Genomic DNA, 24,985 nt, shown 5'->3' on the forward strand with positions numbered 1-24,985 from the left:
CCTGGGTGAGGCCTGAAAGAGCATTTGGGGCCAGCGCAGGGGAGGCCGCAGCGGTGCCTGAGTGGGAGGCACAGAGAGGTTTACTGGTGAGGGGTGCAGGCTGAGGCCCCGGTGCCCACTCATCTCCTACCCCTGCTCCCCAGGATGCCTTTCTTGCCTTCCACCGGGACCTTGACTTCGTGCGCAAGTTCATGAAGCCCCTGCTGATTGGCGAGCTGGCTCCGGAGGAGCCCAGCCAGGACCGGGGCAAGAACGTGAGTCAGACCAGACCGAGGATGGTGGGAAGGGAGGGTCTGCAGGCAGATGAGGACCCCACCCGCAGGTGCAGAGTGCTGGGTGTGGGGCAGGGGGACTTTATGCCAGTCTGGGGGGAGCCACCACCCATCCACTGGGGTCAGGGAGGCCTCAGAGCCTCTGTAGGAGCCACAGGCCCCCCCACCCCACCCGGGCCCTGGCTGACCCCCCACTTGGAGTGATTCATGCCCAGCCTCTCTACCTCTGGGCCCGCAGTGGGCCCAGGCTGGGCAGAGGGTTGTCCCCTCTTGTCCCTCCGCCTTCCGGAGGCCCACCTCCCCTCCTGCTGGCTCTCCACATGTGCTCCTCCCCGCTCATCTTTCCCTCCTGGAGCTGGGCCCTCTGCCTGGCCTCTGTCATAGGTGGCTTCATCCTCCACCCCTTACCAGGCAGCTCTTCTTCCCAGCCCCCAGAGGCCCACAGGCTCCCCACCCCCACCCTGCCCCTGCTCCTCTAGCCCCCACCCTGTCCCCCCCCCCCGCTTTCACTGCCACTTAAGTGGTTGCCAGAGATACTCTTCAGGGTCTTCCCTTATCACCCAGGCTGCTGGACCTGGCCTCCTCCACCCACAGGCACCCTGTCTGCCTATCAAATGACCCTGGGTGTGTCCTGCAGAGGCAGTCAGCCCCTGGTCTCGCTACCTACCGCCTCCCCCCATCCCTGCCCCTGCCTCCCGGCCACGCCCCTGTTTCCTCAGAGCCATCCTGGGCTCCGCCTCCATTGCTCCTGACCCCACCAGTCCTCTCCTGCCTCCCTCCCAGCTTGGGTGGGGGGGTGGGGAAGGGACTTTGTCTTGCTCTGGTTTTGTGCCTCCCTGACCTCCGCCTCCTCAAGGCCCGATGGGGTACCCCGACCAAGGCCACCTCTGTGTCTGGTATTGGAAATGACAAGCTTTTAGGGGGGCGGGGGTAAAATAAACGTAAGATAAAATTTACCATTTTGACCATTTTTAAGGGTACAGTTCGGTGACTTTGAGTGCCTTCACGCTGTTGCTTGATCGGCACCCCAGATCCATTTATCTCCAGAACTTTCTCACCTTCCCAAACCGAGACTGTCCCCCGTAAACAGTAACTTCCAGGCTCCCCGCCCTGGGCGGTGGCGAGCGCCGTCCTGTGGTCTGTCTGTGAGTCTGTCTGCCTGTTCCAGGTAGCTCAGACGAGTGGAATGAGCCGAGCGCTCGTCTGTTAGCGTCTGGCTTCACTGCAGTGAGCGGAGCGTCTTTGAGACTCGCTCGTGTTGTGGCCTGGGTGAACGTCTCCTTCCTTTATTATAAGGCTGCGGAACAGTCCGCTGTGCGGACGGATCTCGTTTTGTTTAAGCAGGCATCTGTCAGCGGTCTCCGGTTTGTTCCACCAGACTCTGCCCATGGCGAATAATGCCGCTGAGGACGCGGCTGCACAAAATGCAAGCTTTGGAGTCCAATCCTTTCTCTGCCACTTAACTAGCTGGCTGAGGATGAATGCACAGTCCCCGGGGCTGTGCCAGGCCCAGGCCGGCACGTGGTGATGACCGCCGTTGTCGTGCACCGTGGCTGGTGGCTGACACCTTCCCTGTGCTCTCGCTCCGCAGTCCCAGATCATCGAGGACTTCCGGGCCCTGAGGAAGACTGCGGAGGACATGAACCTGTTCAAGACCAACCACCTGTTCTTCCTCCTGCTCCTGGGCCACATCATCGTCATGGAGAGCATCGCCTGGTTCATCGTCCTTTACTTCGGCAATGGCTGGATTCCGACCCTCCTCACGGCCTTTGTCCTCGCTACCTCTCAGGTGAGGCGTGGCCCCCTCGCCGGCCGCCCGAAGCCCCGGGCTCCCCCAGCTCACGGAGGCCTGCCCCCCCCCCCCCCCCCGCCCCGGGCGTGGCTGCTGTCAAAGCACCTGGCGCTCTCTCCCCAGGCCCAGGCAGGATGGCTGCAACACGACTACGGCCACCTCTCTGTCTACAAGAAGTCCCTGTGGAACCACATCGTCCACAAGTTCGTCATTGGCCACATAAAGGTAAAGCTCAGCAGCCCTGGGCGTCCGACCCGTCGCTTAGCAGTTGGTGACGCTCTGTCTCACTCGACTCTGAGACCAGGTCCCCTTTCCTCCAGCCTTCCCAGCCCTGACTCCCTCTCTCACCAGACACAGCGAACCCGTGGGCTCGCCAGGAAGACGGGCACAGGCCTCTTGCGCCTGTTGGCTCGGCTGGTTACATCGTTGGCGCCCTATCGAAGGGCTTACCTAATGCATTCCCTTCAGTGTGGGGCCGGGAGGGGGGCAGAGTCTCCTGATGAGCTGGAGTGTTTTTCTCTCTGGGCTACGGGAGCTGTTCGCTGCTTCGTGGCCTCTTTCTCCTTCCCGGCAACACACAGCAGCACTTGGAACGGTCCTTACTCGCGCTTCTGTGAGCTGTCTCCTCCTCTCCCGCTATGAGTCATTTATCATCATTTCGTGAGTCCTTCATCATAAGCAGCCTCCGATAGGCTTGGGGGATGACAAGGAGGTACTGTCCTCCTAGAAGTCTTTAGATAAGGGGACCTCACTCAGTACAATGAGCAGCTGAGCCAAAGGGCCAGGTGTGTTTTAAACTTAAGAGATGTGTTTAAAACCCGGCTCTGTCCACCCTGCAGAGGAGGAGGTGGGCCCGCGGAAGTGGCAAGTTTGTAAAGCCCTAGCTGGACTTGCGGGTGGGTGACCTTGTGCTGATCTGAGTGGCGTTATCTCCTTGGTCTTGGAGATAAGCCCCTGCCAGCGCGCTCTCTGAAACAGATCATCCTCTGCCCCAGTCCGTACCCTTCAGCCTCCAGCTGCTTCCTGAGAAAGGCTGCGTCCTGAAGACTCCCACCCTCCCTGCTGTCCCCATCCCGGCTTGGGAGGAGCCCCAGGTCCAGGTTAACTTAATTCACCTGTAACCCAGATGCAGCAAGCAAGCCCTTGGCTTACAGGCTCCAGATCTGGTTGGGGTGCGGGGAACGCCCACTGAACCCGTCACCAGCTCTACAGCAAGTGGCTGGCCTGGCCCTGAGCCTGAGGCGGTCTGAGAACCTGGGTTCTTTCCAGAGTTTCAGGGGTGAAGGGAGCGGGCGCTCATAGTGGAGCGCTTTGTTTCATTTCATATGCTTTTCTGTTGGACAAACCCCTCGTTGGTGTTGGAAAGTAACATTTCACTCCCGGCCCATGTTATCCCCACGCATCGACAAATGTGTGGGGCTGTGTCCTGTCCCCAGATCCTGGGCAGCAGCCAGGCCGGGAGGTGCTTTCCCCTCCTGATGGCCCTCGGTCCTTGAAGGGCCCCGGAGCACAGCTCTCGTGTCGTGTGGAACACAAGGTCAGAACATAGGGTCGGCCTCCAGGGAAAACTGTCTTAGGAAATCAGAATTCTGGAATGACAGGAAGATGGTGTTTGGGCTCAGAGATTAGAGGAGGTCAGGGTCACGGGTTCCACTCGGGGCTCACCGCCCTCCCTGCTGTGTGTCCTTCACGCCGCGTGCAGGCCAGTGGCGAGGCCATGCAGCTCACCCAGGGGTGCCCCAGAGCTAGGGCCATCACAGCATGCCTGGAACTGCTCTGGTTCCTGGTGGCCACGTTGCTGCAGGCAAGTCTTTTCTTTTTCTTTCCCTCAAGATTTTATTTATTTTTAGAGAGAGAGGAGGAAGGGAGAAAGAGAGGGAGAGAAACATCGACTAGCTGCCTCTTGCGTGCCTCCAAACTAGGGACCTGGCCTGCAACCCAGGCATGTGCCCTGACTGGGAATCAAACCAGTGACCTTTTGGTTCTCAGGCTGATGCTCAGTCCACTGAGCCACACCAGCCAGGGCCAGACAAGTCTTACAAGGCCATCTGTTCCTCTGGCCTCTTTGCTGGGACAGAAGGAGGGGGGCTGCGGGCAGCCCCGTCACCTCAGATGTTTTAGCACGAGCAGTGAGGACAGTGAACAGGGCACTGGGACCTGCTTTCTCAGAGCCGGCCTGCGCGGCCGCAGGATCCGCGGGAGAGCCCTCCACGTCCTGACTTCCCCCCTTCCTTCAGCCACGCCACTTCCGGTGGGGGGGCAGCTCTTTCAGAGGGCGATCTTACATAACGACAGTTCTAAGCAGTCATACTTCGGCTTAAAACCCTTTAATTGCTCGCCATGGCACTTAGGATAAAATGCGAACTGCAGGGACTGGTGCCAAATAGACTCTGCATCTGGGGATGGAAACTGGAAACCAGCCAGGCTTTTCACAATCTCATCTCGGGCCTCCGGGGCCAGGACTGGGGCGAGGCAAGGGAGGCATCCACCCAGGGCACAGAACCTAAGGGGACACCAAAAAATTTTACCTTGGTAATCAAGGTAACATTTCAATGCAGCATTTTCTTGAAAAATAAAAATCAATACCAAAAAAATCCTCATTGAACACAATGTCAACCTTGTTTAAATTTATTTTTTAAAGATTTCATACATTTATTTATTCCTAGAGAGAGGGGAAGGGAAGGAGAAAGAGGGCGTGAGGTACATCAATGTGTGCTTGCCTCTCACACGCCCCCTGCTGGGGACCTGGCCTACAATTCAGGCATGTGCCTTGACTGGGAATTGAACTGGCAACCCTTTGGTTCGCAGCCCGTGCTCAATCCACTGAGCTCCACCAGCCAGGGCTCAAAATATCAACGTTTTAAATACAGATCAGGGTGATGCTGAGCCACATTGGAACCGGACTCGGAAGGAAAAGCTTGCGCCCCTGTATACATGTTGGTATGCGTTCTCTATTTAATGGTTGATTTTTTTTCTCCCCAGAGCATTAGAGTAGTTGACAAATACTTACAAATTGGAAAGCCAGTGTATTGAAAGCCCCAGCATGAACTTTAAATATATCGCTTATACCAAAACAGAATGCACTGCTTTATTTCGGTTAACTGAAAAGTCATTTAAGGTGGTCACTTGGTTGACGTCGCCCCACTTAGCCGCCCTCGCGGTTGAAAACGAGGTGAGCCAGAAAGTGGATTTGGAAACGATGGGTGACGAGGCTGCATCTGTTAAAACCAGAGTGCACCTGTTTCCTTTCCCCTCTGGCTCGGATGCGGCTCGGCCCAGCCCTGCTGGCTGCCATCCTGGGGCTCGGGCCCAGCCCAGGGGCCTTCCTTTGGCTTCTGGAACCATCCACATGCCCCCTCCCTCCATCCCCAAGGCCCTCACCTAGACTCTTCCCCTCTGTCAGACCAGCGCCCTCACTCGGCCTGGCCCCCTCCTGCCTGGCCTGCAGACCCAGGGCAGTCCTGAGCCGCGTCCCGAAACTTGTCCAGCCCCATCGGCCCCATCTCACTGTGGTGTGATGCCTGACGCCCTGGCTCTAGACAGTGGCTCCTTCCCCACTCCATTCCCAGGGCTGGCAGCATGGCCCCAGGCCTGGCCCCCTGGTCCCTGAGCAAGCAGGGCTTCTTGGGCGGGAGGGTTTGGGAAGCAGAAGGAGGGCTTTGCCTAGCAAAGAGGAACGGAGGAGAATCACAGGAAAGGAATGGCACCATCAAAACATGTTTTGTCATTCCATCCCAGCCAGCCAGTGCGGCCTGGCCCTGCCTGGCTGCTGGCCTGCCCATCTCGCTGTCCCCCGGTTATGCACTCTGCAAACACCATGCTTACTCATAGCATGCCTGGCCTCTTACTGTCTTTGTTCCACATACTTGTCCACTTCATCCTCCTCAGGAATTTGGTGTGCAGGCCAGGCCGGCACTCCGTCCCCTGAGCCACACCAGCCAGGGCTGGGATTTGGTTGCTTTTGGCCAGAGAGATGAATGTGTTATCTGATTCCTCGGCCCTCCAAGCTCTTGCTCCCTAACACTTGGTTTTGCTCTGACGGGCTTTGAGGTCCACCTGCCTGCAGGTGCCCGAGACTGCCGCGGCTCAGAGCCATTCCCGCCCAAGCAGAATGTCTGTTTCCACGATTAGGCCTTTTTGGAGATGGCCAGACCCTTGGCCAGCACGTGGATGGATCCGGGAACAGCTCACCCCTGAAGTCCCGGTGTGAAGGGTCAGAGAGTCTTGTTTCTGTGCGTCACTGGGCTGCTCTGTGGAGGGACACACCCTCGAACTATGTCGAGAGCTTGAGTGAAACAGATTCATGGCCTGGAAATAAATACTCACGTAATGCTGCTTATTTCCTAGACTCTTAATTTTACACTTACGTGGGAGAGCCAGGAAGCTCTTACCCGCATCGTTGGCGATGCAGGCAGTCCCTCCTGGGCCGTGCCGTGCGGCTGACTCAGCCCTGCCCCTCAGTGTGCAGCAGGTCTGGCTGTCGGGTGTCTCTTGCCAGCTACTCCGGGCCCTTGTTTGTTTAAAAAATGCTTTATCGCGATACCGTTCACATACCATACAAGTCATCGGAAGTGCAGACGCCAATGACGTAACCGTCGTCACAGTCCATTTGGGGACATCTTCACTGGTCCCAAAAGAAACCCCTGCCGCCTAGCTGTCACCTCCCAGTCCTCTCATCCCTTCCGCCCACCCGGACCCTCGGGAGCCCACAGGCAAACGCCCATCCGTCTCTAGATCTGTCTGTTCTGGACATTTCGTGTGAATGGAATCGTCTCTGTGGTCCTTTGGGACTGGCCTCTTCCACGGAGCATGGGGCTTTTCAAGGTCCCCCCCCTGTGGTACGTAGCGTGTCAGTGCTTGCGTTCCCTTTGGGGCCTGGCCCAACAGCATTCCCCTGGGCGGGTCCGCCCCATGCTGCTTAATCCAGTTCTCCGCTGGTGGGTGCTGGGGTTGTTTTGCACTTTTCGGTTATTTTGAATCATGCTGCTGGGAACATTCGCGGACAAGTTTTTGTGTGGTCGGTGTTTTCGTGTCCCTGGGGTTCACACCACGATCACTTCTTACTTACACAACAGGGGCACGCAGGCGCCGTGCGGAGGACCAGGGTGTGGAGGCCCGTGGTTGGTGCTGGGGGAGCGCGGGGAGCACCCCACCCCGGGCGGAGTGCTCGCCGCAGTGTGGTGCATCGGTCAGCCCTCACCCGCCGCCGTCTGCGTCTCGCTGCTGGGGAAACGGGCCTGGGGGCACGCCATGACTTGGCTCCACTCAGGCATCCTGGCCACACGGGCGCCAGCATCCTTCACTCGGTGCTGGCAGGGCTGCATTCTTTCATGGGCAGATACCTTTGTCTAAAAATAAATTTATTTTGAGAGAGAGAGAAACATCGATTTGTTGTTCCACTGATGTATGCATCCATTGGTTGACAGATATGTGCCCTAACTGGGGGGTTGAACCCACGACCCGGGCATATGGGGACCACACTCTAACCAACAGAGCTACCCGGCCAGGGCCAGACACCTTTTGTGTAACAGAGAAGTCACCCCTGAGTGATGGAGGGGCTAGGTCCCTAGGAACTGGCCCTGAGCGGGCCTTGTCGCCAGTGCGCTCAGGTTCCCCGGCAAACTGCACTCCTTGACCTCCTCTCCCCCCACAGGGCGCCTCTGCCAACTGGTGGAACCATCGCCACTTCCAGCATCACGCCAAGCCCAACGTCTTCCAGAAGGATCCAGACGTGAACATGCTACACTTGTTCGTCCTGGGCGAGTGGCAGCCCATTGAGGTACGTTGACGGCAGGGCGGGGGCTGGGCGCTGACCTGGGAAGTGTTTGGCCTGAGTGGGGGGGGGATCAGGGCAGGGATCCTGTAAGGTGACTCTTCGGCCAGACCTGACCTGTACTCGGAAACCTCTCCTGGACGCCCTGAATTATTCAAGCTGTGGTTTCTGGGGAGCAGCTTCGCGTGTAAACGACAGACACAGTTTCTTATCAGAGCATCAGTGCTGGTTAGAGGCCGCCCCGCTTCCACTAGAGGCTGGGGAGGGGTTGCGGGAAGGTGGGGGGGAGCTGGTTTCAATTGGCAGAAAGACACGATCCCAGGGCTCAAGCTTGGTCCCCAAAAGGCCAGCTCAAGGAAAGCGTATTTGGAAAGTCCCAGGCCTCCCCCTGGAAGGGAGCTGGCCACGGTCTGTTCCCCCCGCTTCTCCAGCAGATGAGGAAGCGAGGCTCCGCGGGAGGAGCGGGTGTGGCCGGGGTCACTAGTTAGCGGACCCCAGAGGCCCTGGGTCACACGGGTCACGTCGTTTTCTTCCAGTCTGTCACGCGGCCTTATTATAATATTAGTACACTTCTTTAAAAACTATTTTTACTTATTTATATAGACTGGGGAAGAGAGGGAGAGAAACATCCCTTGATTGCCTCTCACAGGCCCCCAACTGGGGACCTGGCCCAACACCCAGCAGGTCGGGTGTGTGTCCTGGCCAGGAATCGAACCGGCGACCTTTCCCTTTACGGGAGGACACACAACCCACTGGGCCACACTGGTCAGGGCTAACATTAGTACATTTTTCAATTATAAATATAGAGCACACCTATCATAAGCATTTTAAGTGGCTCAGAAATATACACAATTTTAAAATGAGGCTTCTATGACCCCCACCATCCCCACCGTGCCCCTGGGCCAGCCCCTGAGGTGACCATTGGTGGCAGCCCACCCTACACGTCCTACGTGGGTACAGTCTCGTGTACATCTGCTTTTTAGAACCTAAAGCTAAAACTTGGGCTTTCTCCCCTCCCGCACTCTCCCCTGCGACCTGCCGCCTCCGCAAGCGTGGGCCTCTCTCTGCGAGTCCACGTCCATCCTCGGCCTCCGCCCAGGGCCGGTCGGGGCCCTGCTCTGCTCCTGTTCCGTAATGCTGCCCACGCTGTTTTCTGAGGCAGGCCATTATGGTGTGGCCAGTTCTTAATTTCCTTTTAATAAGAGCACTCCCAATGTCTTCATTTAATGCATTTTTTTTTAAAAAAAAGTGGAACCCTTTTTGTGACAGCTTCTAGTGACGGTTCACTTTACCCCCAAAGCATGCGTGTGCTTTCATGTTTGGAAGGGCATCAGCGAGGTAAAGCGAAAATGAGAATGGTCCTGGTCGCTTCCACATGGACCTCAGCGTCACGGAGCGGGACACGGGGAGGGGCTCGGTGGGCGTGGGAGAGCAGAGCCTTGAATTTTGTCCAGTTCCCCACCGTGTCAGCACCCGAGGCTTGCCACGGGCAGGGGAGGGCAGAGCCCGGTCCCACAGTTCTGGTTTGTCCCTCCTCCTCCTCTCTCCCGTTTCTTGCCCACTAGAGAGGACATCTGAGCGGAAACGTGGGTTTCTGTGGAGTCATCCCTGGAGGGGACATTAGCCAATACTCAGCACTGTGCAAGTGTGGGGCCTCGGTGCCAAAGTGCATGCTCGAGTTTCTAGGAAAGTTTGCTCTCTTTGATCGGAAGTGTCTGGAGGGCGGACCTGACGACCTTCGCCCCCTGGTGAGCGAAAGCAAAGGCTTCCCTCGCTTGCTGGGTGAGCCTCCCCCGTGCTGTGGGGCAGCTGGCTGTCCTGCCCGAGGGTCCCGGTCTCTAACCAGATCCAGTATCTCCGACCACGCTGGCAGGAAGGTGTCCTTCTGCCTGGTGGCTCGTGAAGCCTCTTCCGACATCTCTCTCTAGACACTTGTCCAGGGCTGGCTTTGGGGCAGGGGGTGGCCAGGAGGTTTGGGGGTCTGGTGACAGTCGCTGGTAGCATTGGAAAAACCTTGGCCGGGGCCATGGTGCCCTGTGTGATCCTTCTCTCTCACACTTCTGGGAGGAAGGGCGGTTGTTTCTGGGCTCCCGGCTGAGCTGTGCCCCGGTGTCCACAGAACCATGCTGCCCCGGAGGGGACTCTGGTGACGATGGTCTGATGGCACTCGACCCACGGCAGACCCACACAGCACCCCAGGGCCGGCCGCCAGAGCAAGGAGGCCCAGGGCTCTTATCTCCACACACCACACACAGAGCAGCCCAGCAGCCACTCCAAAGGGCCGCCGGCAGCCAGAGATGTAAGCAGGCGCCCCCTAGTTAGTTTTCTGTCTTTTTGTTTTATTTTTGACTGCCGGGAGATTTTTTTGCTTGTTTGATGTAGCAAGATGTATTTGTTCCCCCCATCCTCTCCACCCCCCTGCCCCCCTTGGGGGGCCCTTTTATGCCCTCTATGCTTAGGCAGTTTTTCATAGATACTGTTTTCAGTGTCTTATAGTTTCACTGTTGAATGTTGAACTTCTGCCCAGTGGGACTGGGCTGAGAGGATGCTCAGCTTCCCTGTTTCCCTGGAGGCAGCCCACTTCCTAGCTCCCCCATCGGGTGACACTGCTCATGGCAGAGCAGTGTTGAACCCCACCTGGACCCCGGTGGCACCTGGACTGGGCTGCCTGTCCTTGCAAGGGACACTTTCTGGGTGTGACTTGAGTGTCATAATTCCTAGTGGGATGCCTTTCCTCTTCTAGAGAGAATTTACACCTTTGATTGTATTTTTTAAATTTTATTTTTAGAGAAGGGAAGGGAGGGAGAGAAACATCAATTTCTCAATGGTTGCTTCTTTTGTACTCTCCTCCTGGGGACCTGGCCCTCAACCCAGGCATGTGCCTGGCCTGGGAATCGAACCAGCAACCATTTGGTTCCCAGGTGATCACTCAATCCACTGAGCCACACCAGCCAGGGCAAACGTATGCCTTTATATTCAACCTTTCCATCCAGGAATAAAGTAACTTTCTTTCTTCACTCAAGTCGCCTTTTCTATCTCTTGGAAAGGTTTCATACTTTATATGTCCGGTGGACGTTTCTTTTTCAGTTTAATCCTGAATATTTTCCATTCTCATCACTGTGATCGGGGCCTCTCCGGTGTGCAGGAAGCTGCTGGTATTTGGCTAGCTGCTTGTCTGATGCCCGAGAGTTGTCCTCTTCTGTCTCTTTGTGATTCTAGCTGCTTTCCCATTGGGTAGACAATCATATCCTTGAAAATAATGAAAACTTGGCCTCTTCATCTGTGGTAGCTGCACCCTCTCCCTTCTGGTGGGGCCTATGGTGTTCCCGAAGCTTCCACAACAGACGTAAACAGCAGTGGTGTCTGTGGCTCCGTGGCAGCCTGACTTTGCTCGTCCTTTTTTCTTGGCTGTGTCACGGAGGCCATTGTCCCCGTGGCTCTGTGTTTCCACCTCTGCCTGAGAGCCTGCTTTTCCACCCCTGCCTGGGACGCTCTCCCCGGCCCTGTGCCCGCCCACCGCTCACCGGCCAGGCTTCCTGGCTCAGGCAGCCTTTGGGGAGCGGGCCAAGTGGCGAGTCCTCCCTGGGAATGACCAGGCCCTCCTCTCCGGGCCCGCGGCCTGGGGTTTGGGGTTTTGCCGACTGCGCATGCCTGGTGTGGCCCTACTCCCTCATTCTCTCGTGTGAGTTTGCAGGTTCCCAGAAGCTGAGGCTGGACTTTGCGGCAGCTCCCTTCCCCCACTCCTGAACAGACAAGGAAGGCCCTTGTCCTTCCTTAGACATTTTGTTCTGAAGCTGAAAAGTCCCCTGTACATGGCTCTGGCGTCCAAACCTATAATCCAAGGCTGGCCTTGTGGTCCTCAGAGAGGCTGAGCTCGGGAGGGCTGGCCAGCCGGGGCAAAGGGCTGTGGGCCTCCAGGGAGCCCAGCCCCCCGCTGGCCGTGCTCCACGCCTCCTCGCCCCCCGCCTCCTGCCCCTGGCCCGTGTCCCAGTCAGCCTCAGCTCGGGAACGCCTCAAAGGGAACCGTGTGCGCCACCATCTTCTGTTTGGTGTCTGGACACAATAAGGCGCCCGCACCTCGCCTGGGTGCTGGCACCCTCTGTCCTCCCCGCGTCTCCCCTCTGAGTCTCCTCTCTGACGGCCCCACTGCCCCGAGCTTTCTCCCTGTGTGTGGTGAGGGCTGTCCTCCAGTGGGGAGGTGCGGGGTCCCCGTGGGGATGGAGGCAGGCGCTCGCCGAGAGAGTCCGGGGCCTGGCGCTGTGCCGAGCACCGCAGGCAAGGTGGTCACTGAGCCTGGCTCAGCCCTGAGGCAGGAGCTGTGAACACACCCGTTTTTTGTTTTTTTTTAATTTATTTTCAGAGAGGGGAGGGAGGGAGAAAGAAAGAGAGAGAGAAAGATGAATGTACGGTTGCTGGGGGCCGTCCGTGGCCTGCAACCCAGGCATGTACCCTGACTGGGAATCGAACCTGCGATGCTTTGGTTCGCAGCCCGCGCTCAATCCACTGAGCTGGGCCAGCCAGGGCTAGCACACCCGTTTTATAGACGGAAAAACTGGGGCTGAGAGAGGGGGAGTGACGCGCTCAAGGTGACAGCCAGAAAAGCAGCGCCACCGTCCAAACCCAGGCCCTCTGGCTCAAAGCCAGGGCTTCTGGGTCCTGGGGGACGTTAGGGAAGTGTGTGTGTGTGTGTGTGTGTGTGTGTGTGTGTGTGTGTTGGGTCACTGTAGCTCATTCCGATGATGAAGTTGGAAGCCAGGAGTCCCCCTCCTGGCTGGAAATTTTCTAAAATACCCACTGGCCTCTTCCCAGCACCCGTGACGTACACAGCTGGGCGTCGGCGAAGAGCTGAGTGTGGGGCGAGGAGAGCCAGAAAGTCACCCCATGCGGCTCGGCCTCAGCCAGCCGCAGTGGTGCTCGCTGGCTTCCAGAGGCACACGGGCGCTGCGGGTCAGCCACGCCCCGACGGACCGCCTCGCGGCTGCCCGGACACTGGGTGGCATGTGGGCGTGTCCCCACACACGGGCGTCTGCACCACCAAGACCAGCCTTCCTTTCACGGTCCCGAAGTGCTTTTATACCCACTTCACCCGCCGGTCCCTCCGTAACCCTACAAAGTGCCCATCATCCGTCCGCTTGACAACTAAGGAGCTCGTGGGGCGGGCGGTGGTGAAGCAATTTCCTCAAATAATAAGTTGTTTCCAGATCTCGAGCCTCAGCCTCCCTAATCCCAGCAATCTCGGGGACTGATGGAGAGGCCTGCCACTGCCACGGCCATCAGCAGGGACCTCCTGGGGTCATTCTGGGGCACTGTAGGGACACACGTAGGAGGCAGCTGGAGGAGCATCAGCCCCGTCATCCCTGTTACTGTCCCCCACAAAGGTCACCATACAAATGCAGCTTCCAGTGAATTCCCAGGTGACTCCCCCGCACGCCCCCCAGCAGTTCCGTCACCCCGAAGTCCTTCTATGGGGAGCCTCTGGTCTCTGCTGCCTTGCCTAAGTTCCTGAAGCCTTCGTGTGTCGAGCCTGACCAGCTTGAGGAGGTCATCTCAGCCTGGGCCCCTTCCCTGGGGTGACCTGTGGGGCAGAGGTGTGGGCAGGGCTGCTGTCCGGGGCCGCAGAAGCCTATGAAGGTGGGACCCGTGGGCCCCTGTCCCGGCCTCTGGGAGGGAGTTGGAGCAGCACCCAGGGGCCTGTTCTGTGGGCTGTCTGCTCCTCAGACCCTTGGGCAGCCGTACTCCCCCCTCCCCTAAGAAGGGCCACTCCGGGCTCCCTCCCCCCACCTCTGAGCCCTCCCTAGCTGGGACACCTCCAAGGTCAGCCTCAGCCCCGGCCTTAATGACCGTCTTTGAACAAATGGACACACTTTCTGGGGACGAGCAGGATCCCTGCCAAAGCACAGGAGGGCGCCCAGAACCAACGGATTGATTCTAGTGACGCCTCAGTGGGCGTGCTGTGGCTGCCGTGGACTCCGGCACCAGGGCGCGGGTCCTGGGGACAAGCTGGCTTTGTGTCTGTCCAGGGCCCCTCCTTTCAGGCGTCCACAGACTCTCCCTGCGATTTCATAATCACTTTCCTCTCTGCTCTCACCTGGAGGACCAGGGGCATTGGCCTGGACAACATCCAGGGTCTGTCCACCTCCCTAGCTTGGATTTCCCAGCAGTAAGTAGGGATGGACATCGCTGGCTCCAGGGAAGGGTTACTGAGGGGCACTGCCCCTGGGGGCGGGGCCTGGCCTTTCAGGCTCATGTTCTCCGTGTTTTATTTTAAAGATTTTATTTATAGAAAGAGAAGGGAGGAAGAAAGAGGGAGAGAAACATCAATATGCGGTTGTCTCTCATGCGCCCCTTACTGGGGACCTGGTCCTGCAACCCAGGCATGAGCCCTGGCTGGGAATCGAACCGGCGACCCTTTGGTTCTCAGGCCCGCACTCAGTCCACTGAGCTGCACCAGCTACGACTCACTGGTTGCTCTTAACAACTAGTGGTATGGATGGCAAGTGGCTTGGCGGGGCTGAATGACTTGTGCAGGGTCTTGGCCTGGGCCCAGGCTCCCCGCACAGCCCCCAGGCAGGGCAAGCAAGAGCAGGTGCCCCTCTGCAAGTAGCATCTTTTGGTTTTCACCTCTAGGGAGCAGCCTGGGCTGGGCCCCAGGGGGCTGGGCTTTAGAATTAAAGGGCTGCCGGGACCCTGTGGGACTGTGCCTCTCCTACTGGCTCACTCACAGAGTGCCTGAACAGCTTTGTACAGTGAGGGCGCCCAAGCCCCAGCCCAGCCTTCCTCTCTCAGAGTATCCAGGCGTCGGGCTGCCCAGGGGTGCAGGCTCCAGTGGGGAGGGGACTGGTGCCCTGGGAGGAGTGATTAGGTTTGGGAATTGCAGGAGGCTCCAAGGAGGTAGACACTCCCAGCCCCGTGACTATTCATAACCCCCCAGGCCCTTGCCTGGTTTTTGCAGCTGCTTCAGACTCTGGAGAGGTCCCCAGGGTGACCCAGCAGCTTTTCCCAACCCCCCTTGGGGCCTGTGCCCCTGTGTGAGTTGTTTGGGTGTGCATTCACGCAGCAAACAGTTATTTAGTGACTGTTACCTGGGCTCTGGGTCAGCTTTCTCAGGTCCAGATCCCAGCTGGGTGGGCCCATTCTCATGTGGCCTTGACCCTGAGCCTCGGCTTCACAAGTGTTGGCTTGTGGACTCTGGGAGAGGTGCGTGAGTGGAGGCCAGCACGCTCAGGCGGTGCCCAGGAAATGTTGGCTGCCATTAGCCGGAGCGGCTGGGAGCCCAGAGGGCTCAAGGGGCCCAGGCTCAGGGGGCTCGGGGTACAGATGGGCAGCAGAGGGACAGAGGCCTCCTGAGTGGAGGGAGAGATGGCGGCTGCAGAGCAGGTGGGGGGACGGGGGCAGGCATGGGAGACAGGGCCCCGGGGTGCCTCACACTGATGGTCTCTGCTCTCTCCTCAGTACGGCAAAAAGAAGCTGAAATACCTGCCCTACAACCACCAGCACGAGTACTTCTTCCTGAGTGAGTGCGGGGCGCCCAGCACCTCACCCCAGACCCCTTACTCCGGCTACTCTGTCCCACTGACACCCCTTCCCTGCGTGGGACGTGGGGTAGGGGGTTGTCCGCTCCCAGCCCCCTCGGTGGGCCCCTCTGAGTTGCAGGCCTGTGTGCTGGGCCTGGCTGCCCTGCTCTTGCAGCCCGGACCAGGGGGGACGGGGTGGGCCGGGCGGGACAGGACACCTGTGAGCGCCTCTGCTCCACTCTCCCCCACAGTCGGGCCGCCGCTGCTCATCCCCATGTACTTCCAGTACCAGATCATCATGACCATGATCGTCCGCAAAGACTGGGTGGTGAGTCAGGGGCGCAGTTGGCCGGGGGTGCAGGGAGGGGGGATCTGGGTGGGCGCCCCAGGGGCCTGCACCTGCCCCGCTGTGCCCTGTGGGGCCCCAGGCCTCTCCTCCTGGGATGGCTGCCTTATCACTCTCAGGAAGGCACCTGCTGTGAAGCTGCCAGGAGGTGGCAGGCCACTGCACCCTGAAAGATCTCTGAAAGATTCCCCCCACCCTGGGGAGCCACTGCCTTTGCAGAGCCCCCTCAGAAAGTTCCTGAAGGCCATGGGATCGGAGCCGAACTCGGCCCACGCATCCGCGGCTCTGCTGCAGCCATTGCCCCCTTGTGTCCCGTGGGGGCGCTAAGACCCACGAACCAGGGCGCTCGGGTTTGTGAACAACAGAGCACAGCCCGGTGGTGGCCGAGACGGCAGGTGTGTTGATTTGCTGAGGCCGCACAGCGAAGCACCACAGGCCGCGTGGCGGCTCTGTTAGCAGCAGGATTGTACTGTCCCCCGGTCCGGGGGGCTGGAAGGCCAAGGCTGAGGCGTGACCGTGTCGGTCTTTCTGGGGCATGAGGAAGGGTCTGGTTGGACCTCTCTCCTTGGCCGGTGGACGGCCGCCACCCTCTCTGCGTGTCTCTTCATATCATCTTCCCTGTGTGTGTGTGTCTGTCTGTGCCCAGACGTCCCCCTTTCTAGGAGGACCCTGGTCATAGTGGACTGGGGCCGTCCCTAATAACCTCATTCTAATTGACTACGTCTGCAGCGACCCTGACTCCAGGTCAGGCCACATTGGGAGGTCCTGGGGGTCAGGGCTTCCACCCAGGCATTTTAGGGGACACACTGCATACAGCCCGCAACACGGGGCTGGAGGGAATCTCCAGATTGTCCCCTGAGAGAGAGGAAGGGGCCCTGGAGAGGGGCCAACCTCGGCTCTGTGGGGCCGTGTAGGAAAACACGCCCCCAGAGGAAAGATCGGGAAGGGGCGGTCCGGGTGGGCAGAGCCTGCTTTGGGCAGAGCTGGTCTCAGTGGGACAGAGAGAGGGCCCCGCTCTCCATAGAGTGTCCCTGGGTAGGTATCGCTGGTCTCTCTTAACTCAGTTTCACCAGTGAAAACATTGAGACCGAGAGTCTGGGACTGACCCCGGCTGACACCCAGGGGCTGGGGGCGGGGCTCTAGAACCCAGGCCTCCCGATTCCATGTCCCGGACCCTCCCCCTCAACCCTTCAGCCCCCAGCCTCTGAAATAACAACACTTTGTACCTGCCTAGTGTTTGAAGGGCCTCAAAAAAACTTTGTCTTACGCCCTCCCATTGAATGTGCGGGCAGAGGGGCCATGGCCGTGGGTCCTGCGAGAGAGGCCCAGGACTGGCCTCAGGAGCAGGTGCGGTGGCGGCTGGGGGCTTGGCGGGACCTGGAAGTCCCCGCCAGCCCTGTGCTGGTAGGACTTGTACAGCTAACTCACTTCTAAGATCGGCTCGTGCCCCCAAAAAGCGAGCACCTTGGCAGTACCCACGGTGTTCTGGCAGCAGCAGCTGAGGGCTTCCACCTACGCCGTGTCATTTGACCCTGTTTTATGAGCCAGGGAGGAGTGGAATTTCTGGATCGGGTCAGTGATAAGGATTTGAACCCAGATCTCCTCCTATGTGGCCCCGGCACACCTGGGCCCTGGAAGGAGTCCCAGCCGGGAGGCATGACAGCCCAGCTGTGCTGGGTCAGGCGGTGCTGCCAGGGGCGTTTTATCTCCTTTCACGGCAGATGACTCCTGACATGAATATTCTTGTTTTTTTTTTTTTCCCTGTTTGTGCCCCAAGGAACAAAGCAATTAAACAGGGACAGCAGGAAAGGAAATTAGACAGCGTACCTGAACAGGATCAGATGGCAGAGCCAGGGACGTTTGCGAGGGCCTGCTGGCCTTTTCAAGGGCTTGCCGGGTGGTGGGGGGTCTGCATGGCCCTGCTCTGGCGCCTGCCGGGAACTAGGGTTCAGGCCCGGCCGCAGGGCTCCCTGCTGCCTGCTCCCAGTCTGGGTGTCTGAGATTCACAGTGGAGCCCGTTGCCGCTGTGACCCGGGGCAGAGGTCCTCCACGTGGCCCGTTCTGATCGTCACAACTGAGGGTGGTGGAGCAAGGGGGCCGCAGTGGTATCTCCGGCATCCAGTGGGCAGGCACCTACCTAGCCAGGGAGGCGGCCGAAGGTCCTCATATCCTACCGTGCCAGGACTGCCGCCTTCAACTAAGGATTACCAGCCTCAGCGCCGACAGTAGTGGAGGCGGAGGAAGACGCCGAGGAGGGAGGTTTTTACCACTGGCGGTGATGCCAGTGGCCACCTCCTGGGGATGCTTCCCAGGCCCCACCTTGGAGAGAAGGGCGCACGGGATCTGACACCGCTACCAGCTCCCTGTTGCAATTGCACCTGTCGGCTTCCAAGCCTCCCCCCCCCCCCCAGGTCCTCTCCTATGTCTCTGTGATGCCGCACAGCTCCATCACCCCCTGCCCCTGAAACAGTGGCGTGGTAGTCCTGTATCCCTCCGCGGGAAAACAGAGGTGAGCACGCACCACCGTTAACACACAGGTGCTCACCGCTGTGCCACAGACACACAAAGACGATGTGAAAGGGAATGTGATGAAAAGTAGGGGTGAACTTGTAATATTTGCTCCCTCCGCCCCGTAATGGCTGCCTTGTCGGGCCCGGGGTGTTGCCCTTCGCTCACTGCGGGCCCGCCCCGACGCTCCGCGGCCCCTTCCCAGCCGCTTTCCTCCCCCCTTTCTCACGGAGACGCCGCGGTCCCCCCATGCAGCTGCCTCTGCCTCCCAAGTAGAACCGGAGTCCCGTACTTGCTCATGGGTGCTGCAGGTCCTGGGGCGGGGCCAGGGAGTGGGGGGGCGTCATTGCATGCCTGAGCTGCGGCAGTAACCTAGTCTCTGCACCTGTGGTTGGCGGGGGTCTGTTTTAAACCCAGATGTAGCGTGTTCGTCTGTCGTTTCAAGTTCCTAGGGGTTCCCCACTGCCGGTGAGGTAGAGGTCGGTCTCCTCACCTGCACATGACCTGGCCGTGGTCTCCTGCCCCCTACCTCGGCCTGGAGAGTAGGGGAACATGCAACTGTATGGAAACAGCTCCTGCTCGCCGCCCGCCTCCCCAGCACACACCCTGGGCAGGCTCGCCTGTCTGGGCTTTTTGTATCCTTGCCTCTTCTGCCAACTTCCTTCCTATTGTTCTTGGCTTGGCAGACCTCTTGGGGGAGCCCCGCCCAGCTCAGGCACCACCTCCTAAAGAAGGCCTATCCAGGGCAGCTCGGGGGCCCCCACCGCCCCGTTTCCCTTGTGCCCGGCCTCAACCACCTGTGCCCTTCTGTGGATAATGGAAGGAATCTCTGTCTAGCCCTGTTCTTGCAGACTCGGGGCTCCTGACTGAGCTTTTTGCTCCCGGCACCTAATTTAGCCTCTGACACAGAGAAGGCTTTTGCTGAGTGTTTGTGGAGCTACACTGGACAGAGCTGGCCTGAAGGATGAGTGTGCTGAGCAGATAAGGGAGGAGGGAGCCTGCGGGCAGGGACAGCTGGGACACTAGCATTGCAGCAAACCTGAGCACACCTGCAGGTGACTGACCCGTAGGTCAGGAGACTGGCGGCCGGTGAGGCGGGCTCAGCGCGCAGGTGTGTGAGGGCTCGGGCGTCCTACCCTGGGGCCAGGTGTTACCCCTTGTCCCCTGGCAGGGAAGGAGACCAGGGGTGGCTCTGAGGATGGCGGTGGCCGGGTCCAGCCTGCACGTCAGGAACACCTGTGTCCAAGGAGGGAGGGCCGTGGGGCAGGGTGCCGACTGGGGTCCCGGGAGCTCCCGCTGCAGGCTTCACGTGCTGCCACAGCACACACCGGAGCCACGTGGAGCCTCAGTGGGAGCCCTCTGCCCGCCCTGCTGAGGGGGTGCCCGGGCGCAGCGACGAGAACCGCCGACAGCCACGCAGGAGCCAGCGGTGGGGCTGGAGTTAGCGCAGGCAGCCCGAACCCAGGGCCTCTGATCGCCCCCCTGCTGAGGGTCCCAGGAAAAGTGACAGGGGACCCGGCCCCTGTGTGCGCATTCCTGGCAAACAGTCAGTGCAAAGGCCCAGAGCTGGGGAAGGAGAGAGGGGGGTGCCTGGCCCTTCCGAACGGCGTGGGCTGCTCTGGGTAGGGTGGGAGGCTTAGGAGGGGAGAGGTGGAGCTCGCTTGGTGTCAGGAAGGCCGCTTCGCCACGGGGACATGAGGGAGAGCCAGAGCCTGGTGGGGGGCTCCTGCTGTGGTCCGGTGGACGCAGGTGGCAGGCAGGAGGCAGGGTGCCTGCCCGCCCTGAGGTGGGGGCAGGTGGCGCTCTGGCCTTCGCCCTCCCGCTTTGCGCTGAGTGAGCGTGGGGGAAGGGTGACAAGCCCGCCGGGTGTCCGTGGGCAGTGTGCACTGTCAGAGTCCCAGGGACCGCCAGAGGGCCACCGACCTCCCGCCCCTCCCCGTGGGTGCTCCTCAGCTGGTGTCCCCGGGTCCCCACCCCTGTTTGTCTCCCTGAAATCAGGGCACGCAGCTCCCTTCCTGCTGCCAAACCCTCGGCACATCTCCAGGAACAAAGACAGTCTCACAAACCCCGCTGCCCAGCGCACCTGGTGCCCGTGGGTGTTTCTTGCACACCTGTGCCTCGTGGGGCACGGGAGGCGCTGTGTACACACCCGTGGTCAGGGCGCAGTGCCGGGGGTGGGGGCGTGGGGCCATCCCACATCCAACGTGTCTCTCTTGGCAGGACCTGGCCTGGGCCATCAGCTACTACATCCGCTTCTTCGTCACCTACATCCCTTTCTATGGTGTCCTGGGAGCGGTCCTTTTCCTCAACTTCATCAGGTGCCTGAGCTTCGCTGGCTAATCCCTGGTCCCCTGAGCACGGGTGCCTGCCCACTGGAGCTTTGATGAGAGGGACCATGAGGAAAGGCTCCGAGGTCCCTACTGCCTGCCCTGGGCTTGCGTCCTGGCACCTCAGCTTACCCCCCTACACCCGCCCTCAGCTGCTCGGGGTTGGGAGGGGGAGCTGTTCCCACTGTGGCAGGGTCCCCCACCGAGAGCAGGGCGGCCAGGGCCCCGGCACTGAGCGGCACTCTCCCCCAGGTTCCTGGAGAGCCACTGGTTCGTGTGGGTCACGCAGATGAACCACATTGTCATGGAGGTTGACCGAGAGCCCTATCGTGACTGGTTCAGCAGCCAGGTGAGGCGGCCGGGGCCCTCGGTCCGTGTCCTCGGCTGCCGGAAACGTGGCTGCCCCGTGGACCCAGAGCTGAGCTGGGCTCCCCAGGGGCTGCCTGTGTCCTGCTGGCTGGCTCAGGGCTAAGCAGTAGAGGTGGCAGGGCTCTTCTGGAGGGTGTGGGGTGGGGGGGAACCCCGGTGGGCGAGGACTCTAAGCAGAAAAGTGTGACGTGGGGGCACGGCCCCGAGACCACGGGTGAGGCTGGCCTCATGGGAAGGAGACGACGGTTCTTCACCCCCGGCCACTTGTCCCTCTTCCCTGACAGCTGTCAGCCACCTGCAACGTGGAGCAGTCCTTCTTCAACGACTGGTTCAGCGGGCACCTCAACTTCCAGATCGAGCACCAGTGAGTGCGGGCGCGGGTGGGGCTGGGGACCAGCGGGCCGCACGCATGGGGAGGGAAGTGGCCCCCAGCCCCATCCCCAGGCAGAGAGCAGCTCTGGGGGCCTCCCTGTCTCTCCACCCCGGTGAGATCTCCCACCCCCCCAAGCCCTAGAGCACACTCCACAGCCAGCCCCACCGAGGCCGGGGTCGGGGAGGGGCTCCCTGTGCCACACTGTCATAGCAACAGCCCCCCAACAACATGTGGCGGGAGCTTTGTAGGTGCAGAGAGCTGGCACCAGCACCTCGCTGGGTCCCGTGAGCCAGGCAGGGCAGGGCGGTCAGTCCTGTGTCATTGGTGAGGATGCGGAGGCCCGGTGAGGCTAGCTAGCTTGCCTGGAGCTGAGACGCCAAGGGGCTGCCCCTCAGGCCGCCGCCACCCCGGCTGTCCCTCGTCCTCTCCTGCCCCTGGCCCCCGTTCCTTTGCCTCTCGACCCCCATTTTCTTTCTAGGAAAACGTGTTCTGTTCTCTAGTCATCAGATTTCTTTCCAGTCCCCAGAGCACACACAGAGCCGTCCCCAGGCAGCCTCCCCACCACATGCCAGCCGCCCCAGCGGGCACACGGGGAGAGCTGCAGACGGGCTCTGGGGCCCCGCTGGCCTCTGTGGGCTGAGGGAGGTGGTGGGGGCGCCCTCACACTCCGCACCCCGTCCTCTCCGCAGCCTCTTCCCCACCATGCCCCGGCACAACTTCCACAAGGTGGCCCCGCTGGTGAAGTCCCTGTGCGCCAAGCACGGCATCCGGTACCAGGAGAAGCCGCTGCTGAGGGCCTTGCAGGACATCGTCGGGTGAGGGGGAGCCCCTGGGCGCTGGGGTCCCTGAGCCCCAGGGCACAAGGCGAGGACAGAGTGGCACATGCCTGGGACCACCCGTGGTGGAGACGGTGGCAGCCCCAAGAGGGGCCGAGCCCTGCCATCACAGGCCCCACCAGGCCACCTCCTTACCAGGAACTGCCTGGCTTCTCTCTCTGGGCCAGATGAGGGTCTCCCTTCCCCTTGTCCTGCCCCAGAGGGTCCCCCGGGAGCCCCGAGGAGGCAGCTGCGGGTGGAGAGCTGAGAGGAAGCCCTGCACCCCCAGGGTGGCTTCCCCACCCCACCCACTCCCTAGGGCCCCCTGGCTCCTCTCCGGGCCCCTGACTGTCCCCACCCCGCTTTCTTCCCAGGTCCCTGAAGAAGTCCGGCGAGCTCTGGCTGGATGCCTACCTGCACAAATGAAGCCGTAGCGCCTGGGTGCCCACGGGGGAGGGGGAGCAGGTGGCGATGATGGCCAAAGGGAGGGGTGGGTTTTTGTCCTGAGGGGTGTCCACAAGGCTGGGGTACATGCAGCTCACTGATCCATCCCATTTTGGGTCTTTCTCCTGGTTCCCTGTCCATTTTTCTTTCACTTCGACCTCCAGTACCCATTCTGGGGCCTGCCTTCCATCAGTCCCTCCCCGCCGGGAGCGGAGAGACTCGGGGATCCGTACCGCCTCCACCCTCTGCCCCTGAACGTCTGCTGGATGAGAGGTCCAGAGATGCATTTGGACCCCCCGCAGCCTGGCCGTTGGGCCTCATACTCCCTCCATTCTCCCTCAGCCCCGCGTCTAGTCTGAGGCGCTGGGTCACTGTGGCCCCCTGACCCTGCAGGCCCGGCCCCGCCCTCCGACAGCGCCCATGGCCTGCCCTTGGTAGAGAGAGGCTCTGTGATTCCGGGCTGCCACCAGCTCCGCCCTCCGGCTCAGGAGAATGTCCTCCTCACTCCACTGGAGCCCTCTGACCAGGGCTTGGGCACGTCCGTCCCTCCACCTCCCACCCTTTTCCCACCCCCAGAGCCGCGACCTTGGGTCCAGGGGGGCAGTTCTGCAGAGGCTGGGGCCCACGCCAGGGTCTGGAGTCTCAGCCCCAGCGCCCACCCCCATCCAGACGTCTGTCCTGGCTGGGACGCTCCGATTCGGGGGCACGCGAACCTTTCTCCAAAGTGCTCTGCGGCGTGCCGGGCAGCCATGTCTGCCGCGTTCTCACGTCTTCTGTTTTTTTTTTAACCTTTTGCTACAGGATACTTTCCGATGGGCTGGCGCTGGGGCTGGGGCTGACAGTCCGCTTTTGCCCACCCACCCCTCGAGGCCTCCCCGGGCCATGCTGTGGGTTGAGCTGGGCTCGCTCACAGAGGCCATGGTGGCCGGCCTGTCACTGCCAGGGCCACCTCTGTGGGGAGGGCGGTGGGGCAGAGAGGGAGGGAGCCCCAAAGGCGACTCTGAGGAGCCAGGGGATTAGGGGGGAACCTGAAGAGGGCCACATGGGAGGTGCAGATGAGAGGAGTTTGGGGCCGGAGTTTGGGGCCGGAGGCCAGGAGCCAAGGGGACAGGAGAGTGGGGGTGGGAGGGCAGCCCACCCCCCTGGCCAGGGATCCAGAGCTACTGCGTTTGGAAACCTAACCCACTAACCAATATTCAGCACGGAGGCGGCAGCACAGGGCAGGACCAAGCTCAGAGTGGGGGCCCTTGGAGGAGGGTGTCCACCAGCTCTGGCCAGCCAGGAGGTACCAGTGTCCACTGCGGCAGACCTTCGGGTTTCCGTGGCAACGGGGGCGTGCCGGAGGCCCTGCTGCTGAGAATACGCAGGCCCAAGGAGCTGTGTCCCTCCCGAGGCCGATGGATCCCTAGGGAACTGATCTTAATTTCTATCTTGTTGCTCCCCCAGCCCTGCGTTTTTTGGAAATAAGAGAAGTAATTTTATTCTTACGTCCTTGCCGAGTGGACCGCCTTGTTCTCCTTCCTGCTGAGGCTGGGGCTCGGGGGGGGGGGGGGGGGGGGGGTAGGGCTGGGCTGCGGCAGGAGCCAGGGCTGTGTGTGGAGAAGAGGGGAGCCGGCCGCAGCCCTTCTCCTCTGCCGCCTCCTCGCCTGTGGCCACCCCACCCCTGCCGCCTCTGCTTAGGAGCTTCGACCCGCTCCCCCCCCCCCCCCCCCCCCCCCCCCGCCCTGAAGTGCGATCCAGGCCGGGAACTTTGGGCAATTGACCCAGATACATTGTCCCGCCTTCCTCCTGGGCAGCTCACGAGGCCTCCGGGGAGGTGAAGGGAGGGCAGCCAGGAGGGTCCGAGGCTCTGACGGGACTCCCCCGCCCCCCCTCCCTTCTCTGTCTTCATTCTGGGACCGGCTGCATGCTCCTAGCCTCACATTTGTTGGCTGCTGCTGCCTCCCTTTTGCCCGCTTCTTGTCAATGCACAGCCCTGGGGGCAAAGGGAATCTCAGAGGGAAGGCCCCAAGACCAAGGCTTCCATCTGCAGCCCAGGGGCCCCTGGGCCGGCTCCCTCGGTCCCCACAGTGTGGGGGAGCCCACACCACCCCAGCCCCCCATGACTCACCAGTTCGCAGGCAGTGTCATGGAGACGGTCCAAGGTGGCAGTCCCACAGGTGAGCTCTCGCCCACCGAGCCTGGGAAGAGTCCAAGGGAACGCACCGGGGCAGGGGCCCCATGCTGCTCCGCGACCACCTGCCTCTGGGATGGCTCGGCGGGCAGGGCGAGCTAGGCGAGCGGTGGAAGGGCAAGAGGGTCAGCGTGGTCTGTGCCTCAGGGGCTCCCCGCCGGGCCTCGCCTCTTGCTCCAGCCCCAGAGCAGGCCCTTGTCCCCCTCTTGTTTGGCCTCAGTATACCTGGCAGGGATAGCCAGGTGCTTCGGGTGGGATATGTATGATTCCCCAGTGGGT

General features: G+C 60.7%; 1 protein-coding gene across 1 annotated transcript in view; it reads left to right on the forward strand.

Moving 5' to 3' along the window:
- Positions 1-24,020, forward strand: part of FADS2 (fatty acid desaturase 2) — a 33,145-nt gene extending 9,125 nt beyond the window's left edge. The window contains exons 2-12 of the mRNA XM_028515644.2: positions 144-254; positions 1,864-2,061; positions 2,188-2,289; positions 7,718-7,843; positions 15,290-15,350; positions 15,603-15,679; positions 20,426-20,523; positions 20,785-20,881; positions 21,186-21,265; positions 21,964-22,089; positions 22,464-24,020. Coding sequence (XP_028371445.1) covers positions 144-254; positions 1,864-2,061; positions 2,188-2,289; positions 7,718-7,843; positions 15,290-15,350; positions 15,603-15,679; positions 20,426-20,523; positions 20,785-20,881; positions 21,186-21,265; positions 21,964-22,089; positions 22,464-22,515 — 1,128 coding nt within the window. The 3' untranslated portion in view covers positions 22,516-24,020. The remainder of the gene's footprint in view (positions 1-143; positions 255-1,863; positions 2,062-2,187; positions 2,290-7,717; positions 7,844-15,289; positions 15,351-15,602; positions 15,680-20,425; positions 20,524-20,784; positions 20,882-21,185; positions 21,266-21,963; positions 22,090-22,463) is intronic.
- Positions 24,021-24,985: the final 965 nt, after the last annotated feature.

The sequence above is a fragment of the Phyllostomus discolor genome, chromosome 6 (genome assembly GCF_004126475.2).
Source record: "Phyllostomus discolor isolate MPI-MPIP mPhyDis1 chromosome 6, mPhyDis1.pri.v3, whole genome shotgun sequence".
Taxonomy (NCBI): Eukaryota; Metazoa; Chordata; class Mammalia; order Chiroptera; family Phyllostomidae; genus Phyllostomus; species Phyllostomus discolor.